This window comes from Petaurus breviceps, unplaced genomic scaffold (genome assembly GCF_028583685.1).
Source record: "Petaurus breviceps papuanus isolate PSGF00001 unplaced genomic scaffold, PetGlider_PUasm1.0 227, whole genome shotgun sequence".
Lineage (NCBI taxonomy): Eukaryota > Metazoa > Chordata > Mammalia > Diprotodontia > Petauridae > Petaurus > Petaurus breviceps.
In genome coordinates this window covers 13,578,018-13,597,535 of record NW_027185896.1, presented here as the reverse complement: position 1 = coordinate 13,597,535, position 19,518 = coordinate 13,578,018, and the positions used below count along the sequence as shown (strand labels likewise).

At 44.0% G+C, this 19,518-nt stretch overlaps 1 protein-coding gene across 1 annotated transcript in view; it reads left to right on the top strand.

Moving 5' to 3' along the window:
- OBSCN (obscurin, cytoskeletal calmodulin and titin-interacting RhoGEF) overlaps positions 1-19,518 on the top strand; it is a 319,253-nt gene that overhangs the window by 235,848 nt on the left and 63,887 nt on the right. Inside the window, exons 85-92 of the mRNA XM_069095842.1 lie at positions 778-942; positions 2,751-2,909; positions 4,388-4,565; positions 5,799-5,912; positions 7,423-7,590; positions 9,151-9,253; positions 10,204-10,333; positions 11,595-11,700. Of these exons, the coding sequence (XP_068951943.1) occupies positions 778-942; positions 2,751-2,909; positions 4,388-4,565; positions 5,799-5,912; positions 7,423-7,590; positions 9,151-9,253; positions 10,204-10,333; positions 11,595-11,700 (1,123 nt within the window). The remainder of the gene's footprint in view (positions 1-777; positions 943-2,750; positions 2,910-4,387; positions 4,566-5,798; positions 5,913-7,422; positions 7,591-9,150; positions 9,254-10,203; positions 10,334-11,594; positions 11,701-19,518) is intronic.

The following is a 19,518-nucleotide window of genomic DNA, read 5'->3' as shown; positions in this document are numbered from 1 at the left end:
AGGTGTAGGGGGTTGGGTGGGTGCTTCCCTGTGGGACAGATGAGTCATTAGCTTTTTCTGAATAGGGAAGAAGGGAATTCTGCAGCTGTTCTGAATTCTAGCTCTAACACTTCCCAGCTGTTCTGAACCAGTACCAGTCACTTTTTCTCTAAGCCTGATTTTCCTCATCTGTAAAATGGGAATGCTCATCCTTGGACCACCTATCTTGCAGGGTAGTAACTTAAGGCTGTACAAGAGACAGCATAGTAAAGCAGATAGAGAGCTGACCTGGAAGCCAGGAGGGTCTGTGTTCAAGTCTCACTCCTGCCTGTTCAAGTCCTCACATACTGCCCTTGTCACTTAATCTGGGGAAAGTCTCTCAAACCTCTTAGTCCCCTAGGCCGTTGGTGTCAAATTCAAATTGAAATAGAGGTCACTAATCTTTGCCTAAGGATCCCTGCAGGCTACATACTGACTGCAATTTAAAATGTAACATCATTGATGTTATATGGCATTTTTATTTATCATGTTCAGAATTTCCCAGTTACATATTAATTGGTGTGTCTGATACTTCTGCTCCAGGCAGCTCTCTAAGACTAGAGGAAAGGTTGCAGAAGAGGTACCAACCTGCCTTGGTAGAGGGAGTTACCTCACCTGGGAGTTCCCGGTATCATTAAAATCACTAGTCCAGTCTTAGGCCTGAGGCCAAGAAGCAAAGTTGAGACAGTTATTCAAGATGATTATTGATCTATGACGTTTGCTGTAACCCACTGGTCTAACTGGTTTTCCCTCTCCCAGGAGCTGATCCGGAACAAGGCACGGAATGGGCAGAATTGTGCTCTCCTGGAGCAGGCCTATGCAACTGTGTCTGCCCTCTCCCAGCGGGCTGAGAACAAGCTCCACGTGTCACTCATTGAGAACTACCCTGGAACTCTGGAGGCTCTGGGGGACCCCATTCGCCAGGTCTCTTGGGCTGGACTGGGCGGGGCTGGGCAGGGTTTGCTTTTGCCCAAGGATATAGCTCACTGGCTTTGGTCTAGTCCAGAGGCATTATGGGCAGGAAAAGATGAGCAGGACAGCTCAGCATCCCACAAAGTCCTGTAAGGCAGGATTACTACATGGGCCCAACCAGCTCTAAGACTCTGGGCAGCAGCTAAGGCAAGGCCCTGGGGAGTTATGGAACCAGGATGTGTCCATGTGATGCTGAGATCACCAGTCTTTCCCATGCTTCCTCCTGGGCTCTGACCCTTACCTACCAGAAGCACCCTTCTATATGTGTGTATGTGTGTAGGTATGTGTACACATATGTGTATATTAGATGTAGATGATGAAGTGTGCATGCCTTTTGGTTCAACAACATTTATCTAGCCCCTACGGGGCAAGACCTAGTGCTGGATACTGGGGAATATAAAGAAGAAAAATTATACAGTCCTGCCCTCAAGGAGATTGTAACCTGATGTAGGAGTGTGTATGCGTGTATGTGCATATACTCCTATGAATTATATATGTTGCATATATAAACAGGTATGTATGACAATCTCTGGGTCTCAATTTTCTTCTCTTTAAAAAAATGGAATAGGAATCGCTAGCCTCTAATATCTCTTACAGATATAAATTTCTGGTCCTCTGTTTGTATGCATGTATGGTATATGGTACCACACTGGCTTCAACAGACCTTTCCATCCTTCTTGAGGACCAAGCTCTTTGCAGAGAAGGGGTGGGGCTGCTTGTTCTTTTTCTTTGTTTCCCCAGTACTAATCACAGTGCCAGGCACATAGTAGGTGCTTAATAAATGTTTAATGATGGACAGATGGGTGTATTGTATGCTCCAGGCAAACCAGACTCCTTGCCTTTCCCTGTACAGACGCCATGTTTTCCCACTTGCCCTCCTCTGTGCTTTTGCTCCTGTTAAGCCCATCAGGAGTAGCTAGAATTCCCCCTTCCCTCAAAACATTGAGTTCCTACCTAGCCTTGAAAGCTCATCTCTTCTAAGAAGACCTCCCTAATGGCTAATGACAGGACTTGGTCTGCCCCTTCTGTAATGCACTTGGCACATAACATGGTACAGTTTGTCTAATCTTCCCCTACTAGACTTAAAGCTTCATGTGAGCAGGTGCCATCACTTATCTAAACTTTGTGTTTCCCCCATTGCCCAGCACTGTGGCATCTAGGCATACTAAATAATTATCAAATTTAATAAATAAAGTGAAAGGTAAGGTAATAAAGATGAATAAATTATAAAAATTAAAATTAATTAATTAATAAATTAACCTACAGTGAATGCCTGTGGGAATATATGTATATCCATACACTTGTGTGTATTTATACTGTATGTACATGGGATATTATGACCCATCCCTTATTTTTGGAAGCAACTGTTTGGAATTATTTATTGCATGTTAAATTTTTCTAATTATGAACCTGAATTTTAATAGAACAAAACTGTGTGGAGGAAAGGGATGGGGGCTCTGATTGAGCATCCTAACAGCAAGGAGGTGGCTGAATTAATTAATTAGTAATATGAGGTCTAACTGCACAGTATTTAATTTTAAGGTTACTGATATGTGTGAATATGTGCCTGACCAAGCCCTCTATGTGTTTACTGTTTAGTGATTTGAAGACGTGAAATGGTATTTCCTTGGTTGCTTGATGACTGATGAGAGTTTATTCAATGATTTGAGGGTTGATGGGGGCAGTGTTTGAAATTGTAAGTGGGTACCTGGTACCTGTGAGTCCTCTGTTCTGACCCTTAATGTCTCTGCTACTCACAGGGTCACTTCATTGTGTGGGAGGGAGCCCCCGGGGCCAGGATGGGCTGGAAGGGCCACAACCGGCATGTCTTCCTCTTTCGGAACCACCTGGTGATCTGCAAGCCCAAACGGGACTCCAGGACAGACACCTACAGTTATGTCTTCAGAAACATGATGAAGGTATGGAGGATGCTGAGGCCTTCCTCCCTGCTGTGGTCCCCTTTCTCTTTCCCCAGCCTAGATTCTTCCTGCCCTTTCCAGCAGTCCTATGAGTGTTTTGCATCAATGATGCGTATTGACAGTGTCTGTGAATCCATACTGTGTCATTGCATGGCAGCCCTTGCCCCTTCTATCTAGATGGGACAAACTAAAGCCCTTGGGGGGAGCAAAGGGACATGCTGCAGACCAAGGAGCAAAACCGTACCAAATGCAATTTTTGAGGGACCAAGATGGGGCTGGGGAGCTCTGCTCCCAGTGTTCCATTTGCCAGAGAAGGCTTTAGCAGGCACTTTCTTAGAATCCATGCTGGAAGGACCTGAAATCATAGGATGTCAGAAGCAGGAAGGACCATAGAACACAGAACACACAATATCAGAACTATAAGGGATGTCAGAGCTGGGAGGAATCTTAAAATATATAATGCAGAGCATAGAATGTCAGGGTTGGAATGACCCTTAGAGACTATCTAGTCCCACCCTCTCATTTTGTAGAACTGAGAGGAATTGACCTCCTCAAAATCACATCACCATAAAGGGCAGGGGCCAAATTCAGACTTCCATGTGTGTAAAACAACTGTTGAAGGCCATGCAGTGCTGTGTAAATGTACCCTGAAGAATAGGGCAGCTAGGTGGTGCCATGGATAGAGTCCCAGGCCTGAAGTCAGAAAGACTTGCCTTCCTGAGTCCAGATCCAGCCTCAGACACTTACTAGCTGTGTGATCCTAGGCGAGTCACTTAACACTGTTTACAGCCTCAGTTCCTCAATCTGTTAAATGAGCTGGAGGAGGAAATGGCAAGCCACTCCAGCATTTTTGAAATAAAACTTTTGAAAGAAAACCCCAAATGGGGTCATGAAGAGTTGGACAGGGCTGAAAAATAAATAAACAATAACAAAACAATATGGCCTCCAAGGTCCGAGCTAGTAAGTAAGGTACTAAGTAGTAAGTAGTAAGGACTAAAGTGAGTTGGGTCATTTCCCTGGGCAATCCCAGACTCCTCTGGTGGTCATCTTGTGGCAGAGTGAATAGAGCACTGGGCTTGGATTCAGAATGACCCAAGTTAGAATCCTGCCTCATTCACTACATGACCCTGCACTGGTCTTCTCTGAACCTCAATGTCTTCATCTATAAAATGGGGATAATAGAAGCACCCGCCTCACAGGGTTGTAATTAGGATTAAATGAGATAATACAGGCCAAGCGCTCTGCAAACCTTAAAGCGTTATATAAATACCAGCTGCTATTTTGTCTAACCCAAATCATCTGATCTCTTGGGTAGATCAGTCTCCAGTGAGGACAGAGAGGGGCAGGCCAGGCTACCTAGAATGGGATGTAGATCTTCAATCAGAAATCCCCTCGGGCCCAAATCCTCCTAGGAAAGTAGGGGAGGGAGAGAAGGCACTTGTATTTCCTCACATCGGTTCTGCCCTCCCCAACCCTAGCTGAGCAACATCGACGTGAATGACCAGGTGGAGGGGGATGACCGGGCCTTTGAGGTCTGGCATGAGCGTGAGGACTCGGTTCGCAAATACCTGCTGCAGGCACGCACTGTCATCATCAAGAACTCCTGGGTGAAGGAGATCTGTGGTATCCAGCAGCGGCTCTCATTGCCCGTCTGGAGTAAGTCAAGTGCCACCTGCGGTTATGGGGGGGATGGGGAGGCAGGGAGTGAAGCCCAGAGCTGGCTTAGGGACTTTGCTCTTCTTGGGGATAGGGGATTATTAGGACAACTGAATCACTTCATATCACCCTTTGTGGGATGGCTTGTGTGGAATGGCTGAGACCTCATGGACTTGTTTGATCCTGCCATGTTGGGAGATGATTGAGTCTGTGCTGGGATAAAGCTGTTCTGTGGCGGAAACAATGCTAGGTTGGAACCAAGGAAACCTGGATTCAGATTCTGCCACTGTGAGACCTTAGGCAAGTCTTGTTAACTCTATGTGCCTCAGTTTCCTCATCTGTAAAATGGGAATAGTGAAACTAATATTCTTCCACTAAAGTCTTATACTGGTGCCTCATCATTGATTGGAGGTGATCATCCAATAAATTAAAAGCTATGCCATGGGAAGCCAAGTCTTGGCAGGTCCCATAATGCTAGAAAGTCCGGTGTCCACCTTCCAAAAAAATCAACCTAGTTAAGTATGGATAGACTTATTACCCTAGAGGTCTGGCCATATGCTGTTGACTTCTTTGAGCTCACAAAACGACCATCTGCTAAGGTGCGTGAGGCCTGCACACACACATAGCAAGAGAATCATACATCCTTGAAAAATCAAAGCAAGCCTTTCACTGATTCTCTCACCTGATTGTTGGGAGAACCTTAGAACCTAGAATGCAGGATGTCAAAACTATAAGAGACTGATAGAATGTGTTCTGATAGAATTCTGATAGAATGTCAGAGCTAGAAGGGGCCTTTAGACTTTAAAATGCTCTAAGAGTTGGGACTGTTGTGAGTACTGGACAAGAAGAAGCCATTGCGATTTTTAAGCTTGGGGAGATGATTAAGGAGATGATTGAGGCCATATTCTCTGGATGGTTGGATGGGTGGATGGGTGGATGGATGGATGGATGGATGGATGGATGGATGGGTGGGTGGGTGGATGGATGGATGGATGGATGGATGGATGGATGGATGGATGGATGGATGGATGGATGGGGGAACAAAGGTAGCGAGGTCACAGAAGGCAATGACTCCATGTGAGAGGTCTTAGTGTTGCTCTTTTATAAAACAAAAATGACTGGCTCAGAATTCCTCATGGTGCCTGGATATATGTGTTGGCATGGTCAGACTCTTGAATTTACTTCCTAAAAAACTCCCCCTCGAGTGTTCTCACATCCCATTTGTGTTTTCAGACCCTCCAGACTTTGAGGAAGAGCTAGCAGACTGCACAGCCAAGCTGGGTGAGACCGTCAAGCTGGCCTGCCGGGTGACTGGGACCCCAAAGCCCATTGTCAGCTGGTACAAAGGTAGGAGGGCTTTTCGATGGGGCACTGGGGAAGAGGGGCCTCAGCTCTATGACTATGACCCTAGAGCCTGTAGTACCTCCAGGCTAGCCCACTACCATTCCAACCTCAGCAGCACCAGGGAAGGTGCAAATCCTGCCTGACGCTTACTAGCTCAGCAAAATCATTATATAGGTAAACATGGTAGGTGACAGCATTTATCTACCCTGGGACTTAGTTTCCTGTCTATAAAAAAAGGTATTATAAATACCAGTAGTATAAATATCACAGGATTGTCTCAAGGGTCAAATGAGACAGCATTTTTACAAATGCTTTATAAGTTTTAAAGTCCTATCTAATGCACTGTTTATCATCATCATCATCATCATCATCATCATTATCATCATCATCATCATTCCTTTGTCCTCACAACACAGCATTCACCATGCTTGGGGGAGTACATTTGAGAGAGAAGCAGTCAATGTGGTATAGTGGAGAAAACACTATCTTTAAAATCAGGATTCAAATCCTGCCTGGCACTTTCTATCTGTGTGACCTTGAGGAAGTCCCTTCCCTTCTGTGGGTTTCAGTTTCCTCGTCTGTAAAATGAAAGGATTGGATCAGACGATCTGGAAGGTTTCTTTCAGAGAGGCAACACAGTGCCATAGAAAGAGCCCAGGACAGGTAGAAGGGAGACCTAGCTTCTGATCTTGGCTCTGGGACTTATGGGGAGGTCATTTTCCTTTCCCTGATTCTGGGTTTCTTCATCTGTAAAGGGGAGGGGGGTGTTAACTAATTCCTGCCATTTCTACATCACAGTTAAAGATCAATCATAACTGTTATAATGAGGGAGGGCTGTGCTTTGAGTCAGATAACTCAATTTAAATACCAGCCTTCATGTTTACTATGTGACTTCCCCTCACTGACTCAATTTCTCCATCTGTAAAATAGGGCTAATAGTCCTTGAACTACCTATTTCATAGAGTTATTATGGAGAAACCACTTTGCAGATGTTAAAGTACTCTAGCAGGGGTCCTTAATCTTTCTTTGTGTCGTGGTCTCCTGGCAAAGCCTTTTTATAATCATATTTTTAGATGCATAAAATGAAATACATAGGATTACAAAGGAAACCAATTATACTGAAATAATTATCAGAATTTTTTGTCTAAATTCATAGACTCCAAGTTAAAACCCCCTACCTATAGGAACAATAATTACTATTAGCAAGAATAAGAACATCACATCATGCTCACAAAAGTGGTTAAGAGAGTGTAACATACACAGTAAATGGGAGGAATCATGATAAAGGTAAGCCAGGAGCCCCTGGTCAGCCAGAGTATATCCCAAGGCTTCACATTTCACCAGTAGCACTGTGTCCAAATGGGAAGAACTCTGGACTCAGGGTCAGAAGATATCCCAGCCCACCCCACCATGTGATAAATCATGGGCATTCAAGGTGGTCTCCCATTTAGCCATGTCCCAGCCCACCCCAAGCTGCTGGGCCATGATGGCTGACATTCTCTCTCTCTGCCAGATGGGAAACCAGTGGATGTCGATCGTCACCACATCTTTATAGAGGACCCCGACGGTTCCTATGCCCTCATCCTGGACAACCTGACGGGTGTGGACTCAGGACAGTACATGTGTTTTGCTGCCAGTGCAGCTGGCAATGCTAGTACCCTGGGGAAGATCCTTGTGCTGGGTAAGTGTGCTAGGAGGCTCAAAAGAACCATGTTAGTCTAAGAAGAGGCTACAATTTCCCCAAAAATCTGGCTTGTAAAAACCCCAAGTGTTGGGGCAGCCAGGTAGCACAGCAAGTAAGAGCACCGGCCCCAGAGTCAGGATGACCTGGGGGTCAAATCCGGGCTCAGACACTTAGCATCCACCCAGAAACACCTGGCCGTGTAACCTTGAGCAAGTTACTTAATCCCAATTGCTTAGGGGCGGCCAGGTGGCTCAGCGAGTAAGAGCACTGGCCCCAGTGTCGGGATGATCTGGGATCGAATCCGGGCTTAGACACTTAGCATCACACCCAGAAATAACTGGCCGTGTAACCTTGAGCAAATTACTTAACCCCAATTGCTTAAAAAAAAAAAAACAGGTGTTGCCTATTCATGTTCATATACATAAATATTTAAATATCTACACTTGTGTAGATATATACTGTATGATATATACTATATATAGTGTATATACTATACATATGGACGGGGGGAAGAAAAAAGGGAGAGGAGAGGGAGAGAGAAGATTTAGTCCAGTGCCTATACATACACATAACATGTAAATACAATGTTGTATGCATGGGACAGCACACTATGTATCTATATATCTGCATATCTGTATGATATGGGAGTAATCAGGCATCTGGTTGGTCACTAAGCAGATCTAGTTACCCCATTACATGTGCATTGCTAGATATGGAGTTAGACAATTTAGGACCGAACCCTGACTTTGCTATGTCGTAACCTACTCTATGGGGGTAGGGAGAGGGAAGGTGACCTTAGTCAGTGATTCCTCCTAAGCACTTAGACTCTCTACTTCTGGGACTCAGTTTCCTTCTTTGTAAAAAGAGGGGATTGAATCTCTAAAGTCCCTTCTGGCTCTTAAAACCTAGTATTTCATGATGCTAAGAGGCTTCATTTTAGGGGGACAGCCCATATTTGCACCAAAACTTTACCTCCTCTGCTAATATGAAAATGCTGGAAATTCCAACAATAAATCAATCAACAAGCATTTACTAAAAGCCTACTATGTGCCAGGCAAAGCTGAAACTGCTACCTTTAAGGATCTTACATTTTATAAGGGGAGGATACACACATACACGTGTGCATGTACACATACAAGTATGTTTGTACCTGCATGTGTATATAGACACTTATGCTTGCCCATTCACATTTATATTCATGCATGTGTGTGCTGTCCCACATATAGTACATATGTGTGTTGCATGTGTGTATGCATGGACACATGTATGTATTGTATGGAGCAGGTCATTTAAGAATCATTCCTTTGGATTAAAGTGTGGTAGTCTTAGAATGCAAACATCCCAGGTCCAATTAGTACATTAAATCTTGCCATTCACCTTATTGTGCATGAATTTAGTCAGATTCTTTCCCAATATTATCTTTGGATGTAGTGAAAGCAAGAAGACACTGGGGCCTGAGGAAGGGGAAGGAGGGAAATCCAGGCTGAGCAATCAGGGCCCTGCAAAGGGGGAGTTAGAGAAGGAAAAGACAGACTTTATTTCTTTCTTGACTTGCAGTTCCTCCACGATTTGTGAACAAAGTCCGAAATGCCCACTTTGTGGAGGGTGAAGACACTCAGTTTACATGCACCATCGAGGGAGCTCCTTACCCCCAGATCAGGTGGGTCCCTCAAATGCCTACCATTGGGAAACCAAAGGTATGGTCATCAACCTTTTCTAGGGAACTGCAGAAACTATCTCTGGGCAGTTAAAAAGAAAGAATAAGGGGAGAGAAAGACAGCAGGGGAGATACTATAATATTGAAATGAATCCATGATTTCATTAAGATGCAAATCACAGCCCCTTTTCACCTTCCCATTCCCATCAGTCCTTGCCCTTCCATAAATCATCCATAGATGGTCTATCCAATTCCTCTAGTTCTTAAAATATGACCAGGGTGCTATCCCTCATTCATGCTAAATGAGTGACCCATCTCCTTTTACAAAAATGTCCCTTCATAAAATACCAGTGTTTCTATTCTTCTGTCTACACTTGACAGTCCAGAAGGCAGGTTGGGAGCTGCCTCTCAGGAAAGATATCTTTGAGTTGGAAATGATTCAGAAATGGGCAGCTCCAAAGACCAGTGGAGTCTAATGAGAATTTCATTTTAATTTAACTGAAAGGCTCTTATATAAATATGGGGATAGGGTTAGGATTTCTGGATTGTAGTGAGATACAAACTGAGGGGGACAAGATTGAAACCAATAAAACCAGGCAGGGATAGTACGGGGTAGCACAGATTCTTCACCAGATCCCAGCCTAGAACTCTAGGCCCTCATATCACCCTAAGAGGTAGTTCAGGCCAAAATTATAAATGATTCCAAGACAAGGATAGATCAGTGTTTAAGTGGAGGGCACTCTAGACTGTAGCCACAGTGTAAGGCAAGGTGGGAATGGGCATTATATGAGATGGGGATAGTGAGATCAGCCAGACTGAAGCAAAAGGCCGAAGGTCTGAGCCTTCATCTTCCCCAGCGTTTCAGATTTGAGCATGGGCTTGTAATGCCCTCAACTGTACTCACTTTGGACAGGTGTCAGTGTGGACTAGGCCTTATGGCTTTCTATCCACAGGTGGTACAAGGATGGCACGCTGCTGACTGAGAGCAGCAAACACCAGATGTTCAATGAACCCCGGAGTGGGGTGCTGGTGCTAGTGATCAAGAAAGCCTGCCAGGAGGACATGGGGCATTATGAGTGTGAGGTGAGTATGGGAGGCTTTCCAGAGCTCTCCCTGCTTCCTGGGCTCTGGAGCAAGAGGAACCTGGGTTCAGATCCCACCTCTGATACTTAACTTCTTTTTGTGACATTGAGCAAATCGCTTAATTTGGGCCTCAGTTTTCTCATCTATTAAATGGGAGGTCTCTTCCGACTCTACATTTATGATCTGATCATTGTGACCATCTTCCCAGGAATGAGAGGGTAGGAGGGACAATCCTGTGACATGTCACATTTAAGCAGCACTTAATGTTCAAAGTGTTTTTAAATCTGTGATCTCACTTTAGCCTCAAAACCGTCCCGCTGGAAGTGGGGAACAGTAAGGAAATCCTATATGATTATCACACTCTATAAATGAGAAAACTGAAACCCAAGAGGGGAAGTTACCTTGCCTAAAGCCAGGTAACAAGTTAACATCAAATCCAGGGTTTTCTCCTCTTTCAAAGTATGTCTTGGTGACTCCAACAGACCTTAGATCAGGGGTTCTTAACCTTTTTGGTGTCATTTGTGGGGAAGCCCCTTCTCATACGACTATTTTTAAATTCATAAATTAAGAAAGAAAGGAAACAAGCAGGATAATCTATAGAATTACATTGGAAGCCAGTTCCATTAAAATATATGAGAAGCCTATGCTCAGTGTGTGGGGTAGCAACAGATCTAATAAACGATAACTAGAGTAGGGATGCTAGGCAGTAGGTGGCGCCATAGTATAGGGAATAGGGAAGACTCTTCTGAGTTCCAATGTGACCTCAGACACTGCCTAGCTGTGTGACCCTGGGTAAGTCACCTAACCCTGTTTGCCTCAGTTTCCTTATCTATAAAATGAACTAGAGAAGGAAATGGAAAACTACTCCAGTATCTTTCCCAAGAAAACCCCAAATGGGGTCACAAAGAGTTGGATGCAACCGAAAACTACTGAACAACAGAGCAGTGATGAGCATAAATGATATTTCTAGATCTCCACAGTAACTGCTTCATGGCATGAAAATATCTATGGTTCCTACTGGGAACACAGTTACAGATGCTGCTAATACTATCGTGCTTTTGTTACCTACATTTATAATTGAGAAAAATGCTAACTTTCAGATAGAGGTCAGTGAATATATGAAAGTGTCATGATTTTTGTCCCATCCAAGTTCATGGGCTCCCTGAAGTCTACCCCAGGGCCCTTTGGGTGTTGCTGGGCTCCAGGTGAAGAGTGCCTGCCTTAGGCCAATTTCTAACATGTCTCCTTTGAATATTTATAGCTGTCCAACAAGCTAGGATCCGCCCACAGTGGAGCAGAGCTGTTCGTACAGAGTTCAGCCTTACTAGCCCAGGAGAAAAGAGGAGAACAAGCCATCACCATCGAAGGTAGGATTCTTCCCTACAGCCCGTTCCATAGGTATCCTCCCATCGGCTACAGGTACTGACCATGGGCTCCAGTTCTCCTATGAGGTGTCTCCCCTGTGGGCTGGCATCAGCTATTGTGCAACACGAGCACAGGGGTCCTCACCGCCTCCCCCAATGCAGCCAACTGCATACAAGCCCACCTTTGCAGCTCCAAGGGTGGAGCTCAGTTCAGTTTAACTAATTCTTTATTGAACTGTTGGATTCCAGGTGCCATGGCATAAGATGGGAATGGAACAGAAAAGGATTCAGTCTTGGTTTATGGTATATACTTGGGTTAAGACACAGAAAAACATGCCACTGGTAGACAACACAATGCCATATACAGTTAGTGAGCAAGCTTGTTACCTAGAAGCTTACCTAGAAGCCTGTGGAGTAGTGTGTCCATCAAATTTAATCCAAGAAGCAATCTACTGTGACCTGCCCAATCAAGAAAGGCATCCTGGAGATGCTAATAACTTGAGAGGATCAGGAAAGGGCTCGCATATAAGAGGGTGCCTGAATTATGCTTTGAAGGAAAATAGACCTTTTGTCTGGCAGAGGTGAGTGCCTTTATGCAAAGGCACCAAGAGGAGAGGTGGAATATTATATACTTAGAATAGCTAGAAGGCCAGTTTGACTAGAAAAGAGAATGTACAAAGAGAAATAATGTGATTTTAAAATGGAAGAATAGTTGAGGGCTGGATTGCACATGGTTTTAAATGCCAGGCTAAGGATTTTGTATTTTAACATCAAAGCAAAGGGTCAAAAAATTGAAGATTTTTGTATTTTGGGGTGACATGATCAGATCTGTGTTTTAGAAATGTCAATCTGGCTATTGTGTGGACGGATTGGGGAAGGCAGGTTATTGGAACAGTCTCGGTGAAAAGTGGTAAAGGAGAAGTCATGGGGGTAGCGTTGACGAGACTTGGAAACTATGAGAGTTGAGGGATAGGGAAGAATCACTAATGACTCCAACGTTGTGGGCCTTGGTGAACTGGAAAGATGGTGGTGTCAATAGAAATGAAGAAGTTTAGAGAAGGGTCAGCTTTTGGGGAGAGAACAAGTTCTGGTTTGGAGACCTAGAGTTTGAGATGTTTATGGGACACCCGAGTGGAGGTATCCAACAGGCCATCAGTAATATAGGCAGCAAGGAGACACAGTGGATAGAGTACCAGGACAGCAATCAGAAAGACCTGAATTCAAATCTGGCTCCAAACGCTAGCTGTATGGCCCTGGGCATACAGAGAGGTCATGACCTCTCTTTCCTCAGTTTCCCCATCTGTAAAATGAGTAGTTCCTACCTCACAGGGTTGTTGTGAGGATCAATGAGATAATATTTCTATAGACTTAGTACAGTGACTGATACATAATAAGCACTGTATAAATGTTAACTATTATTATCCAGCACTCACACAGAGCCTGGTACATAGTAAGTCCTCAATAAATGTTTATTAATTGATTGACTGATCAATATGAACCTGCAGTTATGGAACATAGAGATTTGGGAGTGATTTGCATAGAAATTATAATTTAACCAATGGGAACTGATGAGATCACCAAAGGAAAGAGTTGTAGCAAGATGATAGAAGAAGTCTCCAGACAGAGCCTGGGAGATCCTCCCACTTAGTAGGAGGGAGGAAGAAGATGACCCAGAGCAAAGGAGGCTGAGGAATTGTCAGACAGAAAGGAGACAACCCAGGAACCAAGAGAGACGGTGTCACAGAAGCCAAGGGAAGGTCCCGGAGAATGGGGAGGAATAGGGAGAGGCGTGGTGTTCCCCAACAGAAAATAACTGCATTTGTGGTGATATGTGTTCAGCACCCAATAGAGGGTGCGAACAGTAAGTGCTATCAGAGTTCAGAATAGAGCAAAAAGAGCGTGGGGCAGGGGGAATCAGGGAAGGAAGTTTCACCTTTGTCCCAAATAGGAAGGCGCCCCCTCCTCTAGCCCCCCACATGTACCAAATTACCATGACGGCTGTGTTTAAGAGCAGTGCTTGAACATTCAGAAGCTCTGGCTGGGGCAGCCATGAAGGAGACTCAGATGCATTCAGTAAACATTTACTAAGTTGCTACTGTGTATAGAGGACTAAAGTCACAGTTTACATTAACACAATCCTGGCCCTCATAAAGCTCAGTGCCTAGTAGGGGCTATAACACACACAATTACATGGTAAATGCGTTTGAGAGCTACAAAATAAAACCACATTGGGGGGCAAGGGGGTCATTGTTGCCAGGGAGAATCAGGGAAGGCTCTCTGGAGGAGGCAGCATTTGAGTGGGGCTGGTCAGGAATTCAGCACATGAAATGCAGAGGAAAGGTGTTCTAGGAACAGATAACAGTGTCAGCAAAGGCAGGACTGCAGGAGAGCCCAGGCTGTGTTCAAAGGATGCTGTGTTACCCAGCTTGTCCAGAGCATAGAATTAATGAAGGGAAGGTATGTGAGATAGTTCTAGAAACATAGATTTGTGTCCTATCACAAGGGGCTCCAAGTGCCAAGGCAAAGGAGTCTGAACTTTAGTCGGGTGGCCATGGAGAGCCACTGGAGATTTTTGAGGAGAGTAACATGGCCAGATCTACATGTAAGAATGATTCTTCTATCGGTGGGATAAAGATTGTACCCCCAGTCTTCAGAGATTCAGGGACAACTAATTAACCCCTTTGCTCTGGCATGGTGGCTTCAGGGACCCCCTTGATGTTTAGGGTGGTTTCTTTATAGGGGAATCCCACTGGCACAAGATCAAGAGTTATTATGCCACCTTACCTGCCAGATTGGAAGGCAGATTCAGAGCCCCAGAGGAATAGAGTAAGCATAAAATACATATAAAGGAAAAGCCAATTGCTAGAATCCAGAGCACTGCTCAAGAGAGAAATCCTGTGCAATGAAAGACGTTGGGAAGCTTGAGAACAATGGGTATCAGAACCACTAGATAGGAAGGTCTTCAGACAAAGGTTAGATGACTACTTGTAAAGAATGTCGTAGATGGCGATGCACAAGTTGAGTGGAGAATAGACCAGATGACCTCTGAGGTCCCTTTCAATTTTATGATCCTATGACCTTAGAGGGAATGAGCTCCCTCTCACAAGTGTTCCAGTTGCACCACCTACTAGGGGTTTATCAAGGATCTTTCTACATAGGGTTGGAAATTAAACTGGATGATGCCTGAAGTAAGTGGCCAAGAAATCACTAAAGACAAACTCTGCACCCTTTACCATTAAGGCCTGGGACTGTGGCCTAATTCCCCATACTCCAGCATCTCTCTCTTCATTTTTTCCTCTGACATTTTCCTACCAAGATGACCTCTAAAGAAATTTGAACCTAAGTGCAATGGGCTTCCTCTTGGGCTAGTGAGTTCCCCATCAGTGGAGGTTTCCAAGCAAAGGCTAGACAGCCACTTGGAGAGGGGAACTCCTGCTCAGTCAGAGAAGTTGGGGCTCTGAGGTTCCTTCCAGCTTTGATATTCTAAGATCCTTTGATTCTATAAGAAGATGGGGTTTAGGGGTGGCTAGGTGGCGCAGTGAGTAAAGTACGTGGCGCAGTGAGTAAAGCACCGGCCCCGGAGTCAGGAGGACCCGAGTTCGATTCTGGCCTCAGACACTTAACACCCACCCACCCACACACACACAAAACTAGCCGTGTAACCTTGGGCAAGTTACTTAACCCCAATTGCCCTCCAAAAGGAAAAAAAAGGAAAAAGGTGGGGTTTACACTGCGTTTTTTGAAGGATGGGGAGGATTCGGACAGAGGGAGATGTTTCTATGGACAAGATGGAGACATGTGGGACAGATAGGAATAAAAATAGCTGAAATTTCTATAAGCACATCTGAAATTTGTAAGGCATTTTGCATAGATGATCTCCTATGATCCTCAAAACAATCCTAGGAAGTAGGTACTGAAGGTAATATCCGTATCCTCCCAATGTGAAAAAACTAAGGCTCAGAGAGTTTAAGTATCTTGCCCATGGTCACACAGGGAATAAGTGTCAGAAACAAGATTCAAGCCTAGGTTTGAGTGGCTACTGACTCCAAGTCAGAACTTCCTACCATGCTACACTGCCTTAATACAGGTAAATGGATTTGGAATTGATTGTTGAGCAGGCTTAAAGAAATACGCTGGGCAAGTTCACTGCCCTTTTCAGACCTGTTTTCTATTCTATAAAATGAGAGCGTTGGACTAGATGAGATCTAGTCCTCTGAGGTCCCTTCCATCTCCCACATGTCTTGAGTCCTTCTTTGCGGGCACTTTATTGAATCAATAGCGCCTTTGAGCATTACTGCACACTCATTCTCCACTGACTAGGAACCCTTTATCAGACTTCATATTGAGTTAGTGCCTCTGGTATTAAAACCAGACTCTAGCCCTCTGACCTCCTTTAGCCTGTAACTGACCACCTCCTCAGGCTCCTTCCAAAGGACAGTAAATGATATCTGCTTGGTTAACACAAAGAACACTCACAAATTTGGACAGAGATTTGCTAATACACAATTTATAGAGAGCAGCCTTTGTGAACTGTTTCCATGCCAACCCTTCCTTGTGACCTGGACGAATCCCACTGCTCGCCTATCTCTTGTACTGTGCCCCCAGCATGGGGGACACACACCCACTTCACATCAGATCCCTCTGAGCATCACTGAGCTCAAATTGGGTGCTTTTAGACCATGTGATCAGAAGCAGTCTCTGCTGGCAATTCAATGTAGTTCAATATTGGATGGTAGATTTATTATCAGTCTTTTAAAAACATTTTTAAAAAGCCAGCTCATGCCATTGGAATGGCAGCAGGAGTCACCTTGAGAGTGACTGTGTCAAACCAACAAGGCGGAGACCCAGCAGCTGACATCCCTACAAAATCCATCTAGGGAAGGGTGTGCGATTGGAATGATGTTGTTTAACCTTTGGGAGTGGCAAGAACACAGCATACCCCACCAACATCATGGGCAAGGTCTAACTGGGGGTTGACGTCCTGTGCAGATCACCATTTGTTGTTGTCTCCTGTTTCCAATGCATCACTCATCTCCGTGTTTCATAATTCTGTGTGAATAGCTGGTTTAACCCATTAACCCAGAGGGATCTGTGGCCAAGGATGGAATAAGCTCCTGCCTGATCTTAATGCTTCAAGCATATTAACCTGCATATCAAGAAATCCTGCTTTGCGCAGCTGCCTTCCTCAGTTGCCAAGAACACTGAAGTGATGAACTAGGGGCAAGATTCATTCATTCATTCATTTATCCAATAAACACTTATTAAGCACTTTTTGTATGTAAGGAACAATATTAGACCTCAATGAAATTACAGAAAATAGATAAGATAGCTTTCATCCTTGGGAAGCTCAGAATCTAGGCAAGGAATAAGACACACATGATTCTACTACATGATGTCATATGAGAAGTACATTAGAGGTTTGCCTCTGCTGGGATCGAAACAGTCAGCGTGAATGAAGAAATGGTTTTAGAACAGTTCAGTCAATCCATTAACAAATCAGAGACTCAAATACCCTGATTCTACTTTTTACATGGACCCAACTTCCAAATATAATTTTTACCCAAATCCAACACTCATGAGCACTCTACTCAAGTCAATCCCATCTTTCAGAGGTTCCCAGGATGGTGATTGTTTATATATATATATATATATATATATATATATATATATATATATATATGACCCAGATTTGGCACTTAATTCAGAGTCAGCCCATCAGAGGTGCCTACTTATTAAAAAAGAAACAGTGGACTGTCCATGCAAGGCTTAGTCTTGATGGCTAAGAAGTAAGGACAGACTTACTGCTAACAACCCAGTGTCTATTTAACCCATGTTACATGCCCTTATTCATGGGCTCTAATGATTGGAAGTGTTCAAATTATGTATTATCATTAAGGAAAGGTACCAAAAAGTAATCGTGGCCATCCAAAGATCATTGGATTCCACTGCAACTTAGTAATAGTTGCACAGGTCATGTCTTGTTCCCCAGAACATAGCAACAGCACAAAAAAGAACCTTATAATCTATAAAGTACTGATTAGTTTGTTAGAAGTTTTTAATTAGAATTTAATAGAAGAAATTAATATTATAAAGTATACATAGAGAAAGAAGGGAGATACTGCTTCCAATGAGCTTATTTTAACAGAGGTCAGTTGAGGAATAGAATGAGAATAAGTAGGATTCTGGAGACCTGATTTTTCATCACCTACATCAATGGTGGGTAGAAGTAGCTGCTGCCTTTAGGAGGGAACCTGTCTCTCTTCCACTCTAAGTCAAAGATGGAAAATCTGAAGTATCCTCTGTCCTTTTTTCCTTCTAAAAAAACAATCCTGGGAATTTATCAATGGGGGAAATGTCCCATAAAGCCTTTTTGTGAGCTCATATCAGAGTCCCACAACCTCTGACTGAAAGGGCGCCATGCTCTCTGACATAGGTCTGCCTTAGAGAAGAAGCTGAGAAGGTGTTGCCAAGGAAACAGGTGTTGCTGACTTTTGGGCACAAAGCCATCATCACCCAATTATTTGCTGTTCAATGTGCTCAAGATCTCAGACAGCTCACAGCCTGACCCAACACACAAGAACTCCCCAGGAACATATATAACACAGGATAACATAGAAATTTACAAAGAAAAACATCCCTCACCCAAAGAAATACCACTCCTCCATGAATAGATATCGCTTGGTACTCTCCTTCTCTCCTACTCCAAGAAAAAAAAAAAAGATGTGCAATTGCAGTCTGTAAGAAATAGGAGCCATCAGGGCAGCCAGGTAGCACAGTGAGTAAGAGCACCAGCCCCAGAGTCGGGATGACCTGGGATAGAATCCAAGCTCAGACACTTAGCACCCACCCAGAAACACCTGGCCGTGTAACCTTGAGCAAGTTACTTAATTCCCATTGCTTAAAAAAAAAAGAAAAGAAAAGAAAAGAAATAGGAGTCATCAAGGCAGCTAGGTGGTGCAGTGAGTAAAGCGCCGGCACCAGAGTCAGGAGGACCTGAGTTTGGTTCTGGCCTCAGACACTTAACACACACACACACACACACACACACACACACACACACACACACACAAACTAGGTGTGTAACCTTGGGCAAGTTACTTAACCCCAATTGCCCTCCAAAAGGCAAAAAAAAAAAAAAGGAAATAGGAGTCATAAGGTCAAACCCTCCTTTTTAATCTGTAATTTAGAGGCAGCTTTAGAAGGGAGTCCTTCTTAAGGCAATAGGCAACAGCTTCTCCTTTCCTACACTCCTACTCAATTGCCCTGCCTCTATGATGATGATGATAGCTTCTTCCCACTGATGTAGGTGAGGTTTTTATCAGGCTGAACTTAGGCCTTAAAAAAGGAATAAAGAAAACGTGTCTGGCAATTTGGCCTCCCACTACCTTGCTCTGGATTAGAAGCTGAAGTAGATGTGTCAGGAAACACTTACAGGCCTGTTGGTCTCCTTTATAGCAGCCGGTGAATTCTAACTTTTTGTTCTGAAGCTCTCACCTATAGCCATTTGGAAGTTTTTAATATAGATTTCCCTTGAGGCTTCCATTAATATTCTCACCTCCCAACTCTGGTGGGAACTACCAAGCTGGAAAGGTTCAGATTACATTTGAGAACTCTCACAGCTAAATCCAGAGAGACTTCTCATAAGGCCACTGGAGGACTGACATTTTTTGCCCATGGCAATTCATCATGCCATCTACTAAGATATGGCATGATTATAGTCTTTCCCTGAAGGATGTAAGCATGCACACAAAATCCCAGATCTGTAAAGAGCCTTCCCTTGAGAAGGGAGCACGTCTCACAGACACAGAGAGGGGAATGAAT